General features: G+C 23.5%; 1 protein-coding gene across 1 annotated transcript; it reads right to left on the minus strand.

Annotated features, from left to right (window-relative positions):
- Nucleotides 1-19142: 19142 nt before the first annotated feature.
- LOC145832602 (ADP-ribosylation factor 6-like) lies at nt 19143-21760 on the minus strand. The gene is made up of 4 exons (XM_082939905.1): nt 21511-21760; nt 20048-20172; nt 19637-19742; nt 19143-19345 (listed from the first exon to the last, which is right to left on the minus strand). The coding sequence occupies exons 1-4, from the start codon at nt 21758-21760 to the stop codon at nt 19143-19145; spliced, it is 684 nt and encodes a 227-aa protein (XP_082796031.1).
- Nucleotides 21761-22731: the final 971 nt, after the last annotated feature.

The raw sequence follows: 22731 nt of genomic DNA on the forward strand, positions 1-22731 counted from the left end.
TCTTATAAAGTATATCAATATTAAAAAACACTGTTAAGCTACTTTAGTATACTTTTTAATAAAGAAATGTTTATTTGCTAAATTTTTTGTGTCAAATCAAAATTTCACTACTTTACATGTAAAAATTGTTTGAAACTCAAGGCTTTTTCAAAAATTCTCAAATTCAAGTTTTTTTTCAAAAGTTTTAAGCATAAATTTTAAGTTCAAAGCTTGAACTTGATATAAAACTAACACTTTGGGTTGAGCAAAACTTACATCATAAGTTTAATTTGCCACTCTTTTAGCAAAAATGCCAGCTTGAATTAACAAAAACATTCCTGATATTTTTGTATACAAAAAACAATTCTAGCCAAAAACTTATAAAATGATTTAGTTGGCCTGAGATTTGAAGTCTTCAAATAGTAATAGTCTGAGTGTGTGTCAATGTTTATAAACTATGCTTAAGTCTAGTTTATATTAAATAGGTAGCTCCAAAAAACAGCAAATGTGTGTATTGATATGCAAAGCATAAAAGTTAACTTAGTTTGACAAAATCAATGTTTGAAAAATGAAAATGTATGACTAACAAAAACTATATTAGTTTATGTCATATATATTGTTTTAATTGTGTCTGTACAAATTTAGATATTACATGTAGAAAAAACAAACTTAGAAAATTATTCATAAACTAAACTTAAACTAACTAAAGTATTTTATAAAAAGTGGTTCAAAATATGAGAATTTTTTTAAGTTGGTGGGCATATAAATTAGTTTAAGTACAAAGAAAACTTCTAAAAAATCAAAACTGAAATAAACCTTTTTTTCTTATTACTATGTTGTTTTAAATGTTTTTACACTAAAACATAACATTTACAAATAAAAAATATATAAAAGAAACTTAGGTATAAAAAATATTGGAAAGAATATCTAAGCTATAAAGAAATGACACTTTAGTTAATTACTGTGCATTACTTTTGTACAAAATGGAAAACATTTGCATTTAGTTTATATGATAAATAGGTATAATATAACTAGCTTATTAAATTCAAGCACTCTTTTTTCAGATAATTACTTGCTGTTGTAAAATAGAAGTTATTATGAAACTCAGAAAAATATTCTGTTAGAATGCTAAACTGTCTTTTTCACATTTTTAAATTAAAGTAGCAACTTCTTTTAATTATTTTTAAATGTTATACAGAGACTTAAAACCAAACTAAACAAATTAAATCGAATTACCGAAAAAAATTTTACTTGAAATATATTTTTGCTCAGCGGGCCACTTTTACATGCTCGCGGGCCACAAAATTTTCTTTCGCGGGCCGCATTCCATTCAAAAAAATAACGTGCTCGCGGGCCGCAGATTTACCCTTCGCGGGCCGCAATTGGCCCGCGGGCCGCAGTTTGCCGACCCCTGTAGTACAATAAGGTATGCAATTTGAATTTTTAAAGCTTTTTGCAAAAGGGAAAAATATTCTTTAACAACGAGCCGGAATGTTTAAAATTACTTTTGCTAAAAGACTCACTTTTCTAAAACAAAAAAGTAGTTTTAAACTTTTTTCCATTAATTTACTGCTACATAACCACAAATCTACCATTAAAATTCAGTCTTAAATTAATTTATTAATTTATGTATATTTTTTGTTAAACCGTATTCTAATCTTATTTTTAAAGTAGAGAAAAAATTTAAATGACTAACTATAGCGTATAATGCTATGTATTATGCTTGTAAAAAAGTTAGACGCGAGACAAAAATAATTAGTAGGCCATATGATGTCCGTTTCTTTTATTTAAAAACAATTATTGAACTAAAAATAAACAAACTACAGCTTTTTGTTTCATTATATTTTGCTATTAGCTACAATAGGCTTGTGCAAGGTTTTCAGTCTGCGGGCCAGATGTGAAAAAATTGAAAATTTGGCAGGACGGAACATTTTGATTTCATCTAGTTCACGAAAACTACTCAATTATTCAACTTATTTCTAAAAATTACAAACTCTTTATGTCTTTTAATTACTATATCTAGTGTAAGTTTAAAATATACTGTAAAATGTACGTAAGATCTACTTTTTGATTTTTAATCGTAGACAACCTAATTTAAGTTTTAATACCGCAGTTTTTCTTTCTGGAGACGGGTTCTACTCAAATTTTGAAAACATTGGCTGGCTAGTCATTTTCACTTTGCAAGCTAATCTGACCCGCGGGCCTTACTTTTATAACCCCTCATTTAGACCAACTTTATTAGGTAAGGGATAAGGAAACGTATGGCCGGAAAAGAAAAAAAAAACACAACGTAGTTTTTGACATGAATTTAGTCTTTTTCTATGGAATTTTACACCCATTTTGCGTATTTTTAGTAAGTCTGAATGGCAATAACTAGTAAGGGGGATAAAGTGGAGGCAATTTAGTAGTTTTGGTCAGTTGTAGATTATTTCATAAATCGAGTTCGTACTAGATGTTTTAGGATTTCGAACAACGATTTTGTTATATATTTAATGATCAAAGTAGGTAAGTTACTAACTTCTGCTAGACATTCTAAGTTTACGGCCAATCTCTGAATAGAAGGTCAATAATCGTTTTAAATAATTATTAAAACAAGAAGATTACAAAAAAGAATCTGCAAAATTTTCTTTATATTGACAGAAGAAGTTTAAATAAAATCTACAGGTTTTAGTTTTATGGTTTCTTACTTTTATATCGGACAATAAGAATTTGTTATTTCTTGTCCGAAAATACATAAACTAAACTTTAGAACCTTAACTTACCGTTATGATTAAATAACGGTATACATTAGGCATTCCTAGAATTAGCCATATGGCAATGAAGAGGGCGGTAAGCAGCAAAAGGGCCCAAGTGAAAGTAAAAGGGCCACAAGGGGACAGCAGGGGGCAACAATTAAAAGTTTACAGCAGATATTCTGGAGTTGAAAATGAAGAAAATAAAAGGTTATAAGCACATTTAAGAGTAGTTTTGAAACTTAAACTACATACTATTCAAAAATTCTGTATTTAAGTGGCCATTAGCTGTAAAAGAGGAGCCACAAGGCCATTAGTTTAAAACTTACACTAGATGTTCTCAGATGATAATGAAAAACACAAAAAAAAAAAGTTTCAGGCGTATTTACGCTAGATTACTCAGAAATTTTGTTGGAGGGAGCCATAGCTAATGTTTTTCTTTAAAAGGATCTTTATGAAAACAATTTTGTAAAACCCTAGTATAAAATAACTCAACAGCTAGCTTAAAATAAGTTTTAAAAACTATTATGAAAAGTTTATTACTACGTTGTAATAACAACTATGAAAAGCACTAATTATAAATTTAAGGTAAAATAAAAATACTAAAATCAAAGTTATACTAAAAAATGGTAAAATCAACGTTAACAACGGCATAAATCTACAAAAACTAAGCCTGGACTTTTGTATGCCATTAGACAAGCTCAATTTATACAAAAGAGTACATTTAGAGTATTAATTAAAGTATAGTTAGTAAAAGAAGTAACTAACAGAATTATCATAGTTACCTGTAGAAAATCTCAAATTCGTTTGGTTACGCACTTTTGTTTATTTACGCTATTTAAAATATCAAACAACGCTTGGAATAATTTGAAATTTTATAATACCGTAAATGTATCGTGTTTATTCTATTAATATAATCTTTAAGTTCAATTTAGAAAGATAAAAGGAAATAATTTTTTTTTAAATAAATATTTTTTTACTTTTAGTTTGTGCCTTTAATAATGAATCTAACTTACTTCATAGCTTTACTCTTTGTATTTTAAAGTATTATCCACCTCTATAGCTTTAAGTTAACCAAGGAAAATGTAAATTTCAAAAAGTATTAATAGTAAAAAGTTTCATTTTAACTCGATAATTCTCTTATTTTTAGCTTAATTCTTTCTAGCCGGTCTAAAAATATACTTGTCTTGCATGGTATTAAATTTAAGTAGGTCTTTCTTTAAAACAATAAAGAAAAAGTTTAATCTTTGGTAGGATAGGAACAAGATAGAAAAACAAACTTTGTATACACATTAAGTACTTTTATATAAAAGCTTCTCACTATTATGTACAACTTAAATAAAAAGTATTTATTGAAAAACAAAAATTGTTTGAAAAACAAAAAATTCTATTTAATCATGTACATTATAATAATTAGCCGATAAAGTAGATAAGGTAATTCTCTCGTTTAGGTACGCGGTTTTGCTTATGAAAAAATGTGCATAGATTCGCGAGAGGTGACTTTACACTAAAATTTCATCTGTAAACTTTACAATATTTGAGAATTAGCCTTCAAACTTATGATTTTATTAAGTCTATTTTATTTTTAGAACTTCTTTTTAAAATTTATACAGCTTTAATAAAAACATAGATTAACTGATTTAGTCTTTATGATAAATTTGTTTAATTTAAATATAACATAATAAAACAAAAACCTTCAAATATTTAATTTTATGTAATGTAATTTAAAATAAAACCATGTTATAAAAAAAGTCTTACCAGTATAAATTTTTAAGCAATAACCATACTAGTGTTTCATAGCTTATAGGAGTAACTATTTATAAACATTAAAATAGCAATGTTTGTAGAAATGTAACAATTAATTTAATTATTTAGGACTAAACACTTTAGCAGCTGAATCGAAAATTATTAAAACTTAAAAAGAATATTGTTTGTTTCTTTTTTTTTTCTGTTCAATATATTTAATACCGAAGTTAGTTTTAAAAACTTGTAAAAAAAAAATCTAAACAGCTAAGTTTAAAATGTTATAGTGGATTTTTCTAATAAAATTATTGTAAGTTTTTTAGGATAGCGTAGTTTATCTTTTTAATTAAGATCATATTTTCAACATCCATACATATGTAAGATATAAAATTTTGCACACTATTATCTAATACAGATAATTTGTTGAAACTTATTTAATAGTTAGTATGTATTGAATAAAATTATTAAACTTTCAAATATAAAGAAAATCAAAGAATAAATTTAGCTTATATCATACTATGATTAAAGTTTTATTTACTGTTACTCAGCGTTAGAAATATAACAAACGATTATAAAAAGTTCATGGCATTTATTCTAAAAAATATAAGTTGAAGTTAGAAATCACCCTTAAAAAAATTGTTGTTAACTTTTAAAAAGAAAGATTTTTTTTTATTCCATTTTGTTGAAGACTTCTACAAGACCAGCCATGCTCTGAATCATTTCGTCAAAAGGATCACTTTCTTCCTTCTTCTTCTCCTGACTTACCGATAGATCCTGACCGTTGGCTGGTTCAGCATTTCTAGAACATTGTTATTGAAAAAGTGCTTAAACACATAATAACAAACACAAAACAATAGAAAATAAGGAGTATCATCAATAAACCTCTCAGTCATTAAGCTGCAAACCACTTATTTACTTTAACTAATAAGTAAAAAAAAACATTTAGAATAACAGAAGAAAAAAAAAACACTTAATTATAAAAAGACATACCGTGTTTTACAAAACTTAAGCTTGTTCAAGTTAAAAAAATTCGATTATTGAAATATTTTTTGAACAAAGGATAATTAAAAACTTTTTTTTTTCAATGTTTTTCATAATAGTACGTACATTTACATATCTAAATACAAAGTATACTTTTGATAATAAAAACGGATATGAAAAGTTTAATCTTCAATTAAAGAGCTTAGCAATAATCTAGTAAATAGTAAACTATATTTTATAAAACTTATCTTAACCCAAACTGAAATAAATACTTAGTAATTTTTAACTAAAATATAAATAATCTATCAGAATTAACTTCAAAATAACAGTAAAACATCTGTTTAAACCACAATTGGTAGAGAACTGCAAATAAGAAAACAAATAATTTAAAAATTTTCTTTTGATAGGCAAATTAAATTTTTCTTATTCTTTTAAAGCTTTAAACTGTATGAAATAGACCGGCTACAACTGATGTTATGTCAGGTAGTGTAAAACCAATCGGAAATTTAGAACTGATATTTTAAGGCATTACTAGAAGAAGTTTATGTAGTAAAATTCATATTGTAGGAACATTCTAACTTATTTTGTTACGAAAAGCTTATTTTTTTTTGATTGCACTATTTTGTTTTTAACCTTAAAAACGTTGCTGGACAAATACTTATGTTTATTGCTGGTACCTTACCCATCCCTAATGTATCTGAATTATTACTTTACAAATTTGATCATCTAAATATCTTTTTAACAAACACAACAAAGCGTATCTAATGTGACCATTAGATAGTAAGTATTTATTTTCAAGTGCATTCATTGACTGCAGAAAAACAAAATTAAATTGGATATTTTAGTTATTAGTTTTTACATGATCTGTGAGTTTAACATGAATGTTAATTTTTTATTTGTAAAGTTAAGATTATTAAAAAAAACCTGTTTATTTTTCAGCAGGTGAAAAAATATCTCAATTTATGTATATTTATTTTAAGTTTAAATTTAATGATTAAAAAATATATATTATTCAAACTACTTTTAAATATGCATTTTTTTTATATGTTGTATATTATCTTTATAAATTAAGAGTCCTTGAAATTCGTTTAATTATCATTGATAACTCTAAAAAATGATGTTCATGCCAAAGACCAAGTTCTTTAGCAAACCTACTTACTTGTTGCAAATTGACAAACAGCCTCTAAACTTTCAAAAATATATTATCTTAGTTAAACGAAAATTAAAATTAAACTTACTTTTTACCTATCATAAAAAACAAATATAGTTAACAAATTTCTAGTTCTACACAACCAAAATATTTATTTTACAATTTAAGTATTTTATCTAACCACGTTTGAATACAACTTATTACTAAGCTCTCATTTATCAATAAAATGCTTTCATAAGCTAAATAAACAAAAGAAGCTTTAATAACTAAAATCTTCATTTTAACGAAAGGAAAAACTATAAAGTTAATCAGATCTCAAAAAAAAATCACTATAAAACATAAACTTATTTACGCTAAAAATACATTATTAAAGAAAAAAATTAGTTAAAGATATGTTGCAAAAATAAAAAATATATGCTCAAGAAAAATCATTTATTACAAAATTAGACAAGTTATACTTAATTTTTTTTTTAAAGTGTAAATTTTACAGCTGTAACTAATATCCATAAATTAAAATATAACTTTCAGTGAAAAAACATTAATACAAACATATTTATTAAACTAATCATAGAAAATTAATAATTAATAATGGTGGATATTTTTTACGATTAATTTTTTATCAGCATTTACAGCAACTTGAATATTTAGTAAATTTACATGTCTTAAAAATAAAATAACCATAATTAGTATACAAACATTTTAAGTAGCAAAATAAAAGTTTTAATTCGTTTTAATTATCAAGGAAGAGATAAACTTTTGTAACTGTGAGATTGAATTAAAAGAAGGTAGAAATTTTAACTTCTTTAAACTATCATGTTTTTAATTTTAAATTTGTTTACATATTTTGAATAGCATAAATACATTTGCATTATTAACATGTTGACAAAAACTAAAACTAGACTTATTATACAAAATCTAGGTTATCTGACACAAAAAAACATAAAATAGTAATCAAATTCTACAATAAAAATTAGATTCAATATCTTTAACGATTTTAGAATTAAATACTATCAGTAGCTTCAGCAAATAACAATTGACATTATTGTTAAAAATAACTAAATAATGTAAATAAATATATAAAATGAGCATGTTGAACAAACAAAACTAAAATTACATAGTAAAGTTATTTATATAAATGTATAAAATTAAGAAAAAAACTTATTATTATAATAAATAGAATTAACCAGAACCTTTGTTCATTTGAAGTACCAGTTAGCGATTGTTCACTATCAGTGGCTACTGCATTCGATTGGCTCTTTAGAAGAGTTTGCTTGTTTAGTCGATCCATAATGTCTTTAACAATGAGTTTGTCAGACCTGCTTGGATTTCTGTTGTACGTCGACGGAAACTCAAGAGGTTTTCCTTCCAAAAGTGCTGGTAAAAAATGAGTCATTTTTAAAACCATATTATTTCTTTTATGAAATATTTCAACTTAAATAAGTTTAACCTTTAGTAATAACTATATATTTTTTTTCAATAACATAGTACTACTTTGATTTATAATGTAAATTGTTACATGACATTTATAGACAAATAAGAAACTTTAAGGGGACACATCAAAAGCCAACAGTAAATAAAAAAATAAGTTAATAAATAAATCAATATTTAAAATAGAATAAGTTCTTATAGAAAAAAGATGAAAATATCGATTAAAAAAAACCTAATAACTTTTGTATTGTCTAAAACTTATTTTGGCTAAATTCAATAAGTACTATTTTTTTCTGAGTTTTTTAAAATTTGTTGTTAAAAGAGATTATTTGTAAAAAATAAGAACATATAAATTTTTTTATTTCAATATGAAAGAATTTGAAGGGTATTGTATTTAGACAAACTAATTGTTAAAACTACAGGAAAGTCAAAAAAATAGATATGAAAATTTACTTATTATAATAACTATATATACAAAGTTCATTGCAAAAACAAGTAGTAACACTTATAAAACCTTTTTTGCAAGAGACCTTGACTTTATCTAAGTCTTCTAGCTCTTCAAGTACGTTTAATAGGCTCTTAGACATTTTAAGTTAAAACTAAAACCTATAAATTTTAATTATATATTTATTGTGTGATATGTAATAAAAATAATAATGTACAAAAATTAGCTGTTTATGTTATTATGTGTAGTAATTTAGATTAAAAAAAAAGAAATGTAATATATTTACTTACTTAATGCTGGTAAGTGTGTATTTTTAAGGCTTAAAGTTAGCCAAGCAACATTAAAATATTAAATTTAAAGACTGTATTCTAGCCTATTTTTAACAAAAATTAGATAATTTTAAACTGCGTTAAATAGAACAGTACTTAACTTCTTTTAATTTAATTATATACGTATAACTTATAACTCATTGCAAATAAATAAATAATATAATAAAATAAACCAAATATGTTTTCTGAAGTGTAATTAAATGAAATTAAGCACTTGTATTTAGAATTAACTGATAAGATAAAATTGTTTAAGTACTTACATCTCTACATTAGATAAACTTATAAAAAATAATTGAGAATTCTATGTCTACGAATAAAATGTTTAATAGTTCAGAAATACTTATTGATCCATTTCCTTTTTTTATAAACTTAAAGTGAACCAAAAAAAAAAAGACATATACAGTTAAAATGTTTTAGATTTCTATTTTTAATTCTAATAATGTCTGCAAGAATTTTTTATTATATTTTTACACGAGGAGTCACTTTTTGCGCAAAGAAACTTTTGGACGAAGAGTTACTTTTACAATAAGATACTTTTAGATTGTTGGTCAACTTTGCACGAAAGTAGAAAAATAGAAATATAAATTAAAGAATACCTTATTAAGGTAAGGCTTTGGTAAACAGTTATATTAAAAAAAAAATTAAAGTTGAAAAAAAAAACAACTAATAGTATGGGATGAGAAAAAGTTTTAGTTGAAAAAATACATACATACATATATAATAAACACAATACAACGAAAAATAAAGTTACTCATTTTGGGGAAAGAGCTAGAGGTATCAGTAATAATAAAAAATGGTAATAAAAATAAAACAAAACAATTTATATTCAGTTCAAAAACTTATATGTTCTAAAATAACTCTTTGCTAAAAATGATCCTTTTTTAAAAGTGCCTTTTTGTGCATATTTCCACTTACCCTTATAAAACTCCATCATTATATTATCTGTTATTAATTTTAAAATTAAAATGATAATAAAAATTAAATTTTCTATGGCATAACTATAAAGATGTGCAAATTAAATATTTTATTAACAACTAGGTTTCGGTTGCAAAAAAATACGACTTTTTCAATTTTAAATAGATAGTAAACTATTTTATTATTGTTTTAAAATAACTGAAAAATTCGTATCTTTTTTGAAATTTTTTTTTGCCACCGAAACCTGGTTGTAAATAAAGTATTTAATTACACATTTTTATATAAGTAATCTCTTTACATTTCAGTAAATTTAGCAATCTTTTATATTTAAGAAAAATAACTATATGACATAATTGAAAACATACATATAAATTTTTATAAATATGGTATTAAAAATAAAATCTTATTACTCATTAATGAAAATATTTTTTTGATAAAGTTTAACTTAACAAATTCGTTGGCTTTATCTAAAAATAACAGCTGAAATCGATTGAAGAATTAGTTTATACTCATGTATTGCCAACTTTTCTTAAAAAGTTTTTGATTAGTTAAAAAAGGTAGCAACATTTTATATTTTGTTCATTTTACTTTAAGTGTTATACTGTAAAAAAAATAAAACTCTAAAGCTTAGTAAAAAATAAAAATACCATAAAACCTTAAATTCAAGTACTACAGAACTATTGATAAACTAATATAAAAAACAACCAGGTTTAAGAAAAACTATATTCTTCTTTTAAAAAATTTAAAAACTTTTCTACTTGATTTTGAATAAAAAAGTTTGATGCAGTATTTAAACATAATAAAAATGCACAAAAGTTTTTATTTGTTAACAACTCTTAAAATTAAAATTCCAATTAAAAAAACTTCCAATACAAAAATGTATTTAAGAAAGCTTTTAAAAAACTCAAAAAAAAGTTTAAACTATTAACCATTTTAACTAAGACAGGACATATTCAACTAAATATTTTTTAGTAATATTTACTCAAAGATACTAGTGTTTTACATTTCTTCTCTCATAATTCACTCTCACTTAAGATCAAACTGGTTTTAATGTGTATAAAATACCTTCTACTTCTATTTTTAATTGATTAAAACAATTAAAAATTTTTAAAGTACTGTTCTTAAAACAGCTTAAAATTGACTAACTTTTCTTAATTAGTTAAGATACAATGGTTTAATAAAAGTCATTTACGCTTGACTGTTTTTCAAACTGTTTTTAATGTGTATAAAATAACTTCTACTTCTATTTTTAATTAATTAAAACAATTTAAAATTTTTAAAGTGTTGTTATTAAAATAGCTTAAAATTGATTAACTATTGTTAATTAGTTAAGATACAATGGTTTAAAAAAAGTCATTTACGCTTGACTAAAATTAACACACGTACACTTACCAGCGCTTAGTAAGTAAAAAATTAAGTTATCCTTTCAACAGTATTTATTTATTATGACCTTAACAACATAGCTACCTTAGAATGTTTTACTTGAAATTTTGTTAATTTTCGGTAAGTAATATAACTTAAGCAGCTTATAAAAACTTATCAAAACACGTACAGTTTACGTATATCAAACTACCTTTTAAAAGGATTACTATATTATATAGTTGATTTAAATTTTTTTTTTTTTTTAAATTTAAAACCGTATAAAACTTTAACCTTAGTGAGAATAGTTACCTAAAATATTAAAACCATTAAATCTATTAGTGTTACGGAAGGAATATTGTCTTATTTCTTTTTAAAACTTTAAAATAAAAAAAAATTAAAAAGCATTAACTACGCTAAAACTAAGTTATTTTTTTAACAACAGCAATAAAAAGATATATATTTACATCAATTATAAAGTATACATTTTGTTTAGAAATATTATGACAATGTAACTTTTCTATAGTTTGTAAATAAAAAACTGTTACATTTTGTAAAATTATTCAACTGCAAATGTTGAAAATTTAAACTAAAAAAATTAAAAACACTAAAATGAACACAAAGTAGCTTAAAATAAAACAACGTGAAAAATTATAATTCCTTACTATTTATCTGTTAAAAAATAAGGACGAACTTGAAAAGTTAAACATTGTTCCTTACAATAAAAAAGTTTTCAAACAACAAAATTCAATAACAAAGAAGCTTATTTCCACTTAATTATTTAAGCGGATGTTATTTTATGACAAGTAAATTTTCAATGTATAACTATTGATTACAAAACTGTTTATCATCGAAAAAATATTAAACACAAAAAATATTTTGTAAAATTAGTTAGTGTTTTATTGTTAGCCTCAATCATGGACAACGGGCGATAAAAATGCAAAATAAACATGATAAGTTTTCTAAGTTTAGTTAGTAATACTCAAGTAACAGTAAAGAAATCCTTCTAAATTGTTTAAAATACGAAATATCATAAGTTAAGAATTTGTAAACAAATTTAATCACTTCAATATTATGTTTCTGTAGAATTAAACTTATTTTTAACCCCGCCGTTCGGGATTTTTTAAAATTGAAAAACATTGCTTATGAATTCTAAATAGTAAACTTCTTATTTTAGTAATTACTTAAACTTATTAAAACATAATTTTAAATGGTATTGTTGTGGAAAAAGTTTATAGTTTCTTAAAGTAAAAATGACTTTTAAAAGAGTAAAGAAAAAAGAAAGCAGTTACATAAATGTTTACTATTGTAGAACATAATTGTTAAAAGAGGGCGTCTATCTTTTAAAATCGTTCCAAAAGAGCGATATTAAAAACAATCTTGGCAAAACCTGAAACACGCAGTTTGGAGTGTATAAAACGACTAAACAAGGAAAAGTATTATACACATTTAAATTTAAAGTCGTAAGAATTTTTGTTAACACTTATCTTTTATTTTTAATGTTGAATTAACAGTAAAAGAAAACTATGTTATCATTTTTCAAACTATTAGATGCTACTAGTGACTAGACGACATATTTAGTTTAGAATATAAATGGATTCTGACCCTTACAGTATTAGCATTTTCAAATGTATTAATCATTCGTCTATGAGTAACGGCTATATTTCCAAAACGATTTTTTTAGACTTCTAAATTATAACAGTCTTGTTTAATTATTAAAGTAAGCTATATGAAAATAAACAAAAGTAATAAAGAAAGAAAGTTATAAAGTAAAATTATATTAATCACATCAAAACTTTGATAACTTATAATTTTTTGAAACATTGATAACAGTTAATGACAGTTTTAGAATGCAAAGTTTAAATTTGAAATTATAAGTTAAGTACAAATTTTATGCAAACCTAATTTTCACACTTTTTTATAAAAAAACTACATTTTAATAATAACTAGAAATGAATTTTATTAAAATTGATTCAAAATTACGTAGTTTGATAAAATAAATAGACTAAAAGCTTATTAAAGCATTCAAGATTAACAGTGAATTTTGGTTTTATTTAATTAGTAAGGAAAAACATAAAAATTTGGATGAGGTGCTTGATAATTGAATTATTCACTAAAATTTTTTACAGTATTTATGATTTGATTGATGATTATATTTCTGTTTAAACTTAGCTTTAGGTATTGGAAAACTCTAAAAGTTTATATTTGTTCTAATTTCAAAACAAAAAGATTATACGTCTCAATAAATTTTCTAAACTATATATTTTATAATATAACTTAATTTTGCATTAATAATGTTTTATTTGTTAAATCAAACTTTAAGTAAATATATCATACTAAATATTAAAAAAACAACTTGAATAAAAAACTTCAGGTTTAACTATTGTAGTATTCATTAAGGTTGATAGAGTTAAATAATTTTATGAAATTTTTTTAAAGTCAATCAAGCTTAAAATAAAATTAATTTTGTACAACAGCAAAATTATAATTTTAACAACTAAAAATGTAATTTATTTTGACATAAACTTTGTAAAATTGTTCTTTAAATTGATTTTTTTATTAATAGCTTCATTAAAAGTTCTACTTTAATAATTTTTGTAAAATAGATTAAAATAACTTCTTAGATTTCGTAGAAGTTATATGACAATCATTTTTGAAGTAAATACTGTTTATCAAAATAACAACTTAATCTCTTTTTTGAAACAAGTTTTAAATGAGTAAATATGACCATGTAAAATAATGTTTTGTTTTATTTAAAAACATGTTTTAAATTAACTAAATAATATTATTGAGAAATAAAAACTAACACTCAAACAGCAGTACTTTACAATTTTGTGTTCTAATTGACATTTTATACAGTAAAAACTGCAAATATTGAATTAGTCAAGATTTAATACCTTGTTTATTATTTACAAAAATACTAAGAAGAGTAAACTAACTTGTAATAATAAGTATGCTTTAGTTTAGACAAAAACATTTTATTTTTATAAAAATAAAAATAGTATGTAAGTTTTCAATTAGGGTACTTATTTTTATACATAGTTCGTTGAACGACAAAAAAGCACTCAAAAAGTATTGTCACAGGACTGTTTCGTAAAAATATTTCGTTTGTCGACTTAAACACCATTTACACAGTTTAATGTTTAGTTCAGGACTTCATAGTCTTCTAGTTTCTATACTAATTATACACGAAATTTAGATTACTAGTCTAAATATAAAACAAACATCTATTTGTATTTATCATTAAAAATGCTTTAGTTAGAGATAACTAGGTTGTTATTAAAGTAACAAAAATAACAATGTTAATCTGAGACTTTAAAATACCATCTTAAAGACTTTACAAAAAGTTTTTTTTTTCCAATTTTGCATTTAAACATGAAAAAATCTTTTACTTGTTTTAAGAAATTTTGCTTTAAAGGTTAAATAGGTTTGTGTAACATCTGTTAGAAAACTGAGACATAATGAAATTAAACTCTAATAGATGTTTAAGTCACTTTAAAGTTTAAGGTAAAAGTTTATTTTTTCTTTAAATATTTGCTACGGTGCAGATACCGTTCTATATGTAAACAGTGCTGTTTTATTAAAAATGATAAAGGTCGAAAATTTTCATCATGTACATTCAAGTTGTTTTCTTCTAGTTGTTCAAACCTAACATCAATATATTTGTTAGTTCATATTCGAAAAACTTTGAAAAAAGCTTGCTCATTTTCCATTTGACTATGTTTTGTATGAACTGATAAAGAGCAGTTTATATTGTAAGGGCATAGAGAAAAGCGAAAATTTTCACACAACTAATAACATAAGCTCTATATAAGAAAGACGAAGTTCTAATCATTTTAGTTAACAAGTTTTTAGTTAATTTTCAAAAAATTAAAAAAAAAAAACGATAAAAATGTATAAACCGCAATTAGTAGTTGTCAATTTTATCTAAAGTTAAAAGTTCCATTAAAGTTCTACCTTTTTATTATGTTTATAATAATTAACTTAAAACTTTCAGTAAAAATTTATTGTATTTAGGTTTTTAAATTGCAATTAACTATAAAGTTTTTAATATTTCGCTTAAACACATTTTACTAATATTTCAATAGTTATTCAAACGACTAGTAACTACTTTAGGTTGAAAGTTATACTATATTTTGCTGCTTAATCAAACAATCAACTAATAAATTATTTTTTGACTAATTAGTTATATACTAACAGGCAGTAAACTTTAATATAAAATTTAAATATCATTAAAGGATATTATACATGTAATAGTGCTTTACTTTGTAGATAATTAGTAGTAATATTAAAAACCATTTTTAGTTGTACAACGGAACTGAGTGAATAACTATTTTAAAAAATTGGTTAAAATAAATCTTTAAATTTATGTAGAAAAATTTTATTGTATTAAAGTAAAAAAATGACAAAACAAAAGTTGTAAGAGTTATATCGAAATAAAGGATAAGTACTAAGGTATATAAAGTATTATAAACTATTAAATTTATTGTAAACAAAATACTAACAAACAGTTTCATTTAAAAAAAAAAACTATTAAAACTAGATACATAACCCTTAAAAATACTTGGTTGAAAAGGACAAAATCAGTAAAATGCTCATGCAAAATAACAACCAAAGCCATCAAATAAATAATTAATAATATAAACTACGTTTTTAAACATATTAAGATTGAGTTGTCTAATATCAGATATTCTTTGAAGTCGAAACTTAAAAAACGTTAGCTTTGAAAATTTATTGTACTATGTGAAATACAAAAAAAAAAAAACAAAAAAAAGTTTTACAGTCAAGTCATAAATAAAATAGATGTTTTCTTTAGTTAATTATAGTTTGTATTTAAGTTCTAAACCTAGGTTTTAAGCTTAAAATTTAACTTACAAATTGAAAAGTATACAGCTCTATAGATTACTGTTTACTTATAAATTGTTAGAATGAAAATTATATCTTTTATAAATTATTTTTATCATTAAAAAATTATTTTATGGAAAATTTAGTGCCGTCCATCCATAGTAAAGTAAAACTTTTATGTAATCAAATTTAATTTTGAACTTCCTTTTAATAATTATTTAAAGTTAAATTATTTACTTAGTAATAAAAAGAAATATTTCAAACCTACATTTTAATTATTCAACTTGTAAAACATAAAAGTAAGATAGCCATAGAAAGACATTTTACACGTTTTCGAAAAAAAAAACCTATAAATCTCACAAATAAACTGAGTTGAGTCTTTGTAATGTTTTTTACTCTTAACTTATATCGTATAAGTATAGTGCATATCAATAAAACAAACGATTAAACAATTTAAAAAGTTATTCGCTGAAATTTTATTAGAACTAAACTTAAACACTTTACACGATCCACGATGTTACGATATGAATACTAAACACTTTTTACAAATAGACTTCAGTTTGAAAAAACCTACAATGATAAACTACTATCAATAGTTAGTATCAGATTAGCGAAGATATCAAAAACCGTTAACTAGTTGTGAAGTATTAAAGAATAAGTTTTCTTCTGTTACTATACTTGGTAAGTAAAAAATTTTTTTACTATAGTATAAAAATTGTACTTGTAATGTTTATATCAGTGTACATAGTATGTGAGTTTATTTTAAGCTATAAAACCTTGAACACGTGACTTTTTTGTATTAACTATAAAATACGTATATTTTCTCGCTAAGATAGTAAATTTATTTCAATATTATTTGAAATTCTCCCATCATAGTTACAATTCTTTGTAAATGAAATTTAACAAAAGCAGTAAAAAAAATAAGCATTATATTACATTGTTACAGGAAATATTAAGTTATGTTTCAGTTTTTAGTTTTTTCAGCAGCTTTTATAGTTGTTTCAAAAAAATTAATTTAGTATATATCTGTATAAGATTTAAACATCGTCGTCTCTTCGATTAATTCAGAAGTTCAAAACGTTAAGTTTCTAGATTTCTAGTTAGAGGAAAGGAACGATTTAAACTTTTTAGATCTTTACAAAGTTTGTTTTTTTTTTTCAAATTAAAGTAACTGGAATACACATAAAGTATTCTGTTTTAAGGCCATGAATCATAAAATAAACCAATAAAATATACAATTGAGTTTTTTCAAAGCTGCAAACTTAACATTATTAAAATCCTTTAAGAACATTTAGGTCTTACTTTAGGTATAAAGTTCACATATATTTGTAATTTTATTAGTTCTAAAATGCTATTTTCACTTAAACTATTTATGAATGATACATTAGGAAAAGTTAAAAATTCTTATATTAAGCAAACTAAACCTTAGTAAGACTTCATAAAAATTGATTAATCGCATATAGAGTTTAACCCATAGCCGTGAAAAACATAAAAATTAGTCTTAAAACCATCAGTTGTTACTATATTTGTTAACAAAAGATAAGTATTAACTAAATAAACTTGGTTTTTCAAAACAAAACAACTAATAAAAAACAAGAAATATAAAAAAGGAGCATAGAAAATAAATTGTTATGCAGCATAAAATAAAAGTTTAATAATAAAGAAATACCACAGATGTTTTTGTGTTAAAACTTTATTCCAACTAACGGCGTTTCACTGCTCTCAAATAAATTTAAGAACAGATCTACGAAGTCTCAAAAAAGCTCTAAAGATAGAATTTTTTTGAGACTCCGTAGATCGGTTTTAAGTTTATTTTAGAGCAGTGAAACGCCATTAGTCGGAATAAAGTTTTAACACAAAAACATCTGTGGTATATATTCCGATAAGCTTAGCTTATCAGGATCTCCAGGATTTAATGCCTTTTAACGTAACATCTTAAAATAAAAAAAATATATTAGTCCTTAAAGATTTTTATTAGCCTAAAGAGTTGTATTAAATAAATCGACTACCCGGAATCTACTTAAAAAGATTGTTTACAGACTGCAATGTTTAGAAAAGTTTCAATTCCGCAGTTATAAAAAAGAAAGTTGATAATTATAAAAACTTATTTTCAACCGAATGTGTGACAGTTTAATCTTTGACAAATGCCAAGTAATTAATAACTTTTACCTAGGAGCATAAAATGTTAGAAAAATGCTTTTATTTGTGTTCAAAAGTATGTTTTTAATAAAAAGTACACCTTTTGTTTTCAGAAATCGAGTTGGAGATTGCATTATATTAAAATTAAATCCCATTTCAAATGTTATTTTTACACAACCTTGAAATAAAAAATGATGATTTCACATTCTTTATTTGTAATAGCGTTAAAATCAGTTTACATATTCTATCGAATACAACTTACATTATTGACAATAAATCTATATATTATGAAATCAAAGATGAATTGTTTAAAAAAATATTTTAAGTATTTTTAAAGTATTTAAAATGTTCTAGTAAACAGTTGTAACTCAATATTTTTACAATAGCTTACTTATATGTTAGTATTGTTTTACTTTAAAACTCTTATATCACTAAAAAATTTCATTTTCTCAAACTTTTATAAGATAAAAATGATAAGAAATGCAGTCAAGTTTCTTTTATTTGACAGTCTTTTGTCACAATAAAGCACTACACGCTAGAGTAAAATTGAGAATTGAAAATTGAAACGTTATATTAGGTGTCATCTTAGTTACAATCTTAATAATTAACTAATAACTGCTATATAAAAGTATTTCATAGACATTTTTAAATTTTTTAGTAACTTATTCAAACCAAGAAAAAATTCCAAGATATTTTCAAGCAATAACTTATTCTAAAAACTATTAAAATTTATAAGTACACTATAAAAAGATATTGTTAATATTAATGTTTGTTCATAAACTTAAATAATAACATTCTTAAAACTGTTGTACAGCGTTTTAATTTTTTGTTTTTTATTGTTTTAAACTTATTTTGTTTAAAAAAAATTCGAAATATTTACGCACTGTTGCAGAAGATATTTGTCAAAGAGCAAAATTATAAATGTGAAATAAAATAGCATTTTATTTTAGCTTATTTTTACCTAGATAACAAAAACACAATAATATTTCTGTTGTTACTGATAAAAAGTTTATTTTTCTATAGAATTCTTATTTTAATTATTTAATTTTGATTAAACATTTTAGATAAAATATGCAGTCGCACCAGAAACTTTAAATCTAGATGTACTTTTCTAGTAAAGCTTTGATCAAATCTTGCTTTAAGGCCCTATCGTCTTGCAAAATTTTTGCTCTCTCTTGTTTTTTGGTCAGTTTTTCTTGCACTATACCAATTTTATCTTGCTCTGAGTACTTATCGTCTTCGATGCTTTCAAATATCTTCAAAAAAGACGTCAGCACTTTTAGTCCCTTTTTAAGACCATCTGGTAAATTATCGAAAAAATAAACTTTACCTTTAATAACTATATTTTAATGTAATTAATAGTACAAAAGTATAGCTAAGATTAGTCATTTAGTAATTTTGATTATTTACTTTTTACAAACAAAAGTTAAACTATAAGTTTTCTACTACAATTTTAAATTTAAAAACTAACATTAAAAAAAAAATGTAATTAAAAGAAAATATTTGTGCTATTATTTAGGTTAGCATGAAACGAATTTTTGTATTTTTTTTCTGCACAAGTTAAAACAATTATTTTGATGACGTTACAAACCACCGGTAATGGCTGAAGTAGGTTGAACAAACCACATTCTGCTCTTGTGGTTCCTCATCTGCAACCTTTTTTCAATCTCCCCCACCTTCATCGCATCCGGAAGATCCTGTCAATATGAGCTTGATATTTTGAAGTTATTAAGTAGTACGGTTTTCAATATATTAAAATGTTCGGTTCTAGACATTTTATTATTGACTTAATTATTTAATCAAACATTTATGGTTTTTTGTTATTTACAATTTTAATTATATATTTATTAAATATTTTTTAATTTTTAAGTGATGTGCTAATTTAGCTGAATTTACAAAATTATAACCAAAATACATTATATATTATATAAACTTGTTATAATTCTCATAAAACAAAAGTACTTTAACTTAAAACATTATTGTATTTTTTTTTTCTTTGTACCTGTTTGTTGGCAAATATAAGAAAGAAACAGTTCTTCAGCTTTCTTTCTGCTACTAGACTGTGAAGTTGAAACTTGGCTTCATCAATTCGTTCTCTGTCAGTTGAATCAATCACATAAATCACACCTGTTGTTTTCAATTTATTTAACAAAGTATTTAAAAATATTAATTTAGATTTCTTGTTAAATTTATTCTGTAATTGTTATTTTATGAAAAAAAAATCTGTAAAAGTAATGAATGAAGCTCAAAAAGTTGCACTTTTTTCAAAATTTAATACCAAAATATCCTTTGTTTACATTTAAGTTTCTTATTTTCTTTATTTCGATGTTTTCAATTCTAATACTTTCTCTTTCGGTTTGTTGTTATAAAAATTGTTTAAGATAATTAGATTAAATAAAATGTTTGACCTAATTGACCTTTAATTGTAGTTGAAAGTTAAAGATATATTGTAAAGTTAATTTATATTTTATGAATAGCTTTTTGAAATGTATTGTTATTTTGTTGCAACTAAAGCATTTATACATATTAAAAATAGTTAAGTCTTAGTTACCATAAATAATTGTAAATCAAATGAATGTACTTTAAAAAAAATCATAATATAACTAGAAAAAAAATTAATAACTTTAAATTTAATAAGTTTTTTTTTTTTTTTTTTTTAACTAGTAAAACATATTCTCTCTAATTTCTTATTCTTATAATATTTTTCTCATTGAAAAAAAGTTTTTATAATAAAAAAGAAAGTTATTTAGTTAAAATAACGTTTACAAATCATCATGAAGATTTATAAGAATTATAAACAGTATAGGTACTGAAATTGTATGTGTTACTTATAGCTTTTATTTTTTAAGAAAATTTTTTGTAGATAACTACAACTAGAAAATTAAAACAAAATAAAAATATATAATTAGTTGGTACTATAAAATATTTTGTTTTTTTTCGGTTTTATTTTTTGGAAACAATTGTTAATTTTTGCAACCATAATTGCCAAATTACTTTTTCAAAGTTTTAGTTACTCCAAATTATATAGCTAATTAGGTTTTTAAACTCAATAGTAAAGTTTTAAGCACTTGAGCATCTATTTAACTAGTAAAAAAACGTAGCACAAAATGAACAAAATTACTTTTAAGTTTAGCTTAAAATAAATTATCTCATACAGATTAATAAAGCTTATCCTTTTATGTTTAAATATCTTAATTCACTTAATGTAACAAAAAAAAAAAAAAAAGAAATTTCCTTTCAACAAAATTTTTTAATCAAAGTGCATATCTTAAATTTCACTGATACTACTGTACCTTACCAAATACTTAAACATTCTGAAGTTTCAAAATATTTTACCAACCTTATTTTAAATTAATTTTCCTTTCAACAAAAATTTTTCTAATAAAAACGAATATTTTAATTAATACTATACATTATCATATTAAGTACAAAAAACTGTCTTATTTTTCAAAATTGTTTACCAACCTTGTGTACCATTGAAGTATTGTCTGACATACGGCTCGTACTTCTTTTGACCCCCAGTCTCCGTGATCATCAGGTTGATGTTTTTGTACCAGAATGTTCCTTTGTTGTAACCGACAGTTGGGGTGGTCGCGTTACACTCGTTAAGTGTGAGGCGGTTGAAAATTGTACTTTTGCCAGAAGCGTCCAGACCAAGCATAAGTAATTTCATTTTTGTTTCGCCTTTGTACATACTTGATAGATAACTGCCCATTTTGATGTATTTTCGATTGAATTTTGCTTTATCTAAGTTTAACCTGCGTTGTACTAGAAAACTTAATAAATATAAAATTTTAAAATAAAATTAAAAAAATTCTATACCAAAAACTAAGGTAACTTTTAAATGCTTAACATTTATGTTAAACAAAAAAATGCTTTAAAACAATGTGAGTAGTATCTTTTACGATATGTTTTTTAAGGTGAACGGGTAAAATATGCACAAGATACTTTAAAAAAAAAGGACGATTTTGAACGAAGATATATTTGCTCGAAATGTCTTTTTTTCATTAGAGTAAAAACTAAAAAAAAAAAACAATAAGAAAATATAATTTAACAGATAAATGAACTAAAAAAAGTTACATGGCCTAGGGGTAACAGTGATAGTAAAAGGAAAAAAAACAAAAAAAAAAACAAACAGTTTCTGACCGAGGGTTAGGGTTTGGGGTATCAGTGGTAAAAAATATACTAATAAAACTCATTAATCAAAAAATAATAAAACTAAAAATTAAAAAAATAATAAAAAGTAACTTATAAAATTACAAAATTACCGCTGTGCAAAAATTTCCCTGCGTATATATTTGACCGTTCGTGAAAAAGTTTCCTTTCGTGCATATTAGACTCTTACCCGTTTTTTGTTAATAGAAAGGTATAATAATTTACTTAAGCAAAAACAAAAACTAAGGTAGCATATAAAATTTTTCAAATCTACTTTTTAAAATAGTGGTTTATAAAGTAAAAATACAATTTAAAAACAGAAATTTTGTTAAAATAAATAAAAAATAATTTTCATTGTATTTCTGTGCCTCTTTTAGTTGCTTTCTAAACTAGCGGTTTTAAAATGTTAAAATGAAGTATTTATACTATTTTCTGCAAAAACAAACTTACTTACAAAAATTTCGCAATAGTGCAAGACAAAAACAAAAAACAACCAAAATATTATTTTCATATGCATAGGTACAAATTCCG

This window comes from Thalia democratica, chromosome 3 (assembly GCF_965202585.1).
Source record: "Thalia democratica chromosome 3, ktThaDemo2.hap1.1, whole genome shotgun sequence".
Taxonomy (NCBI): Eukaryota; Metazoa; Chordata; class Thaliacea; order Salpida; family Salpidae; genus Thalia; species Thalia democratica.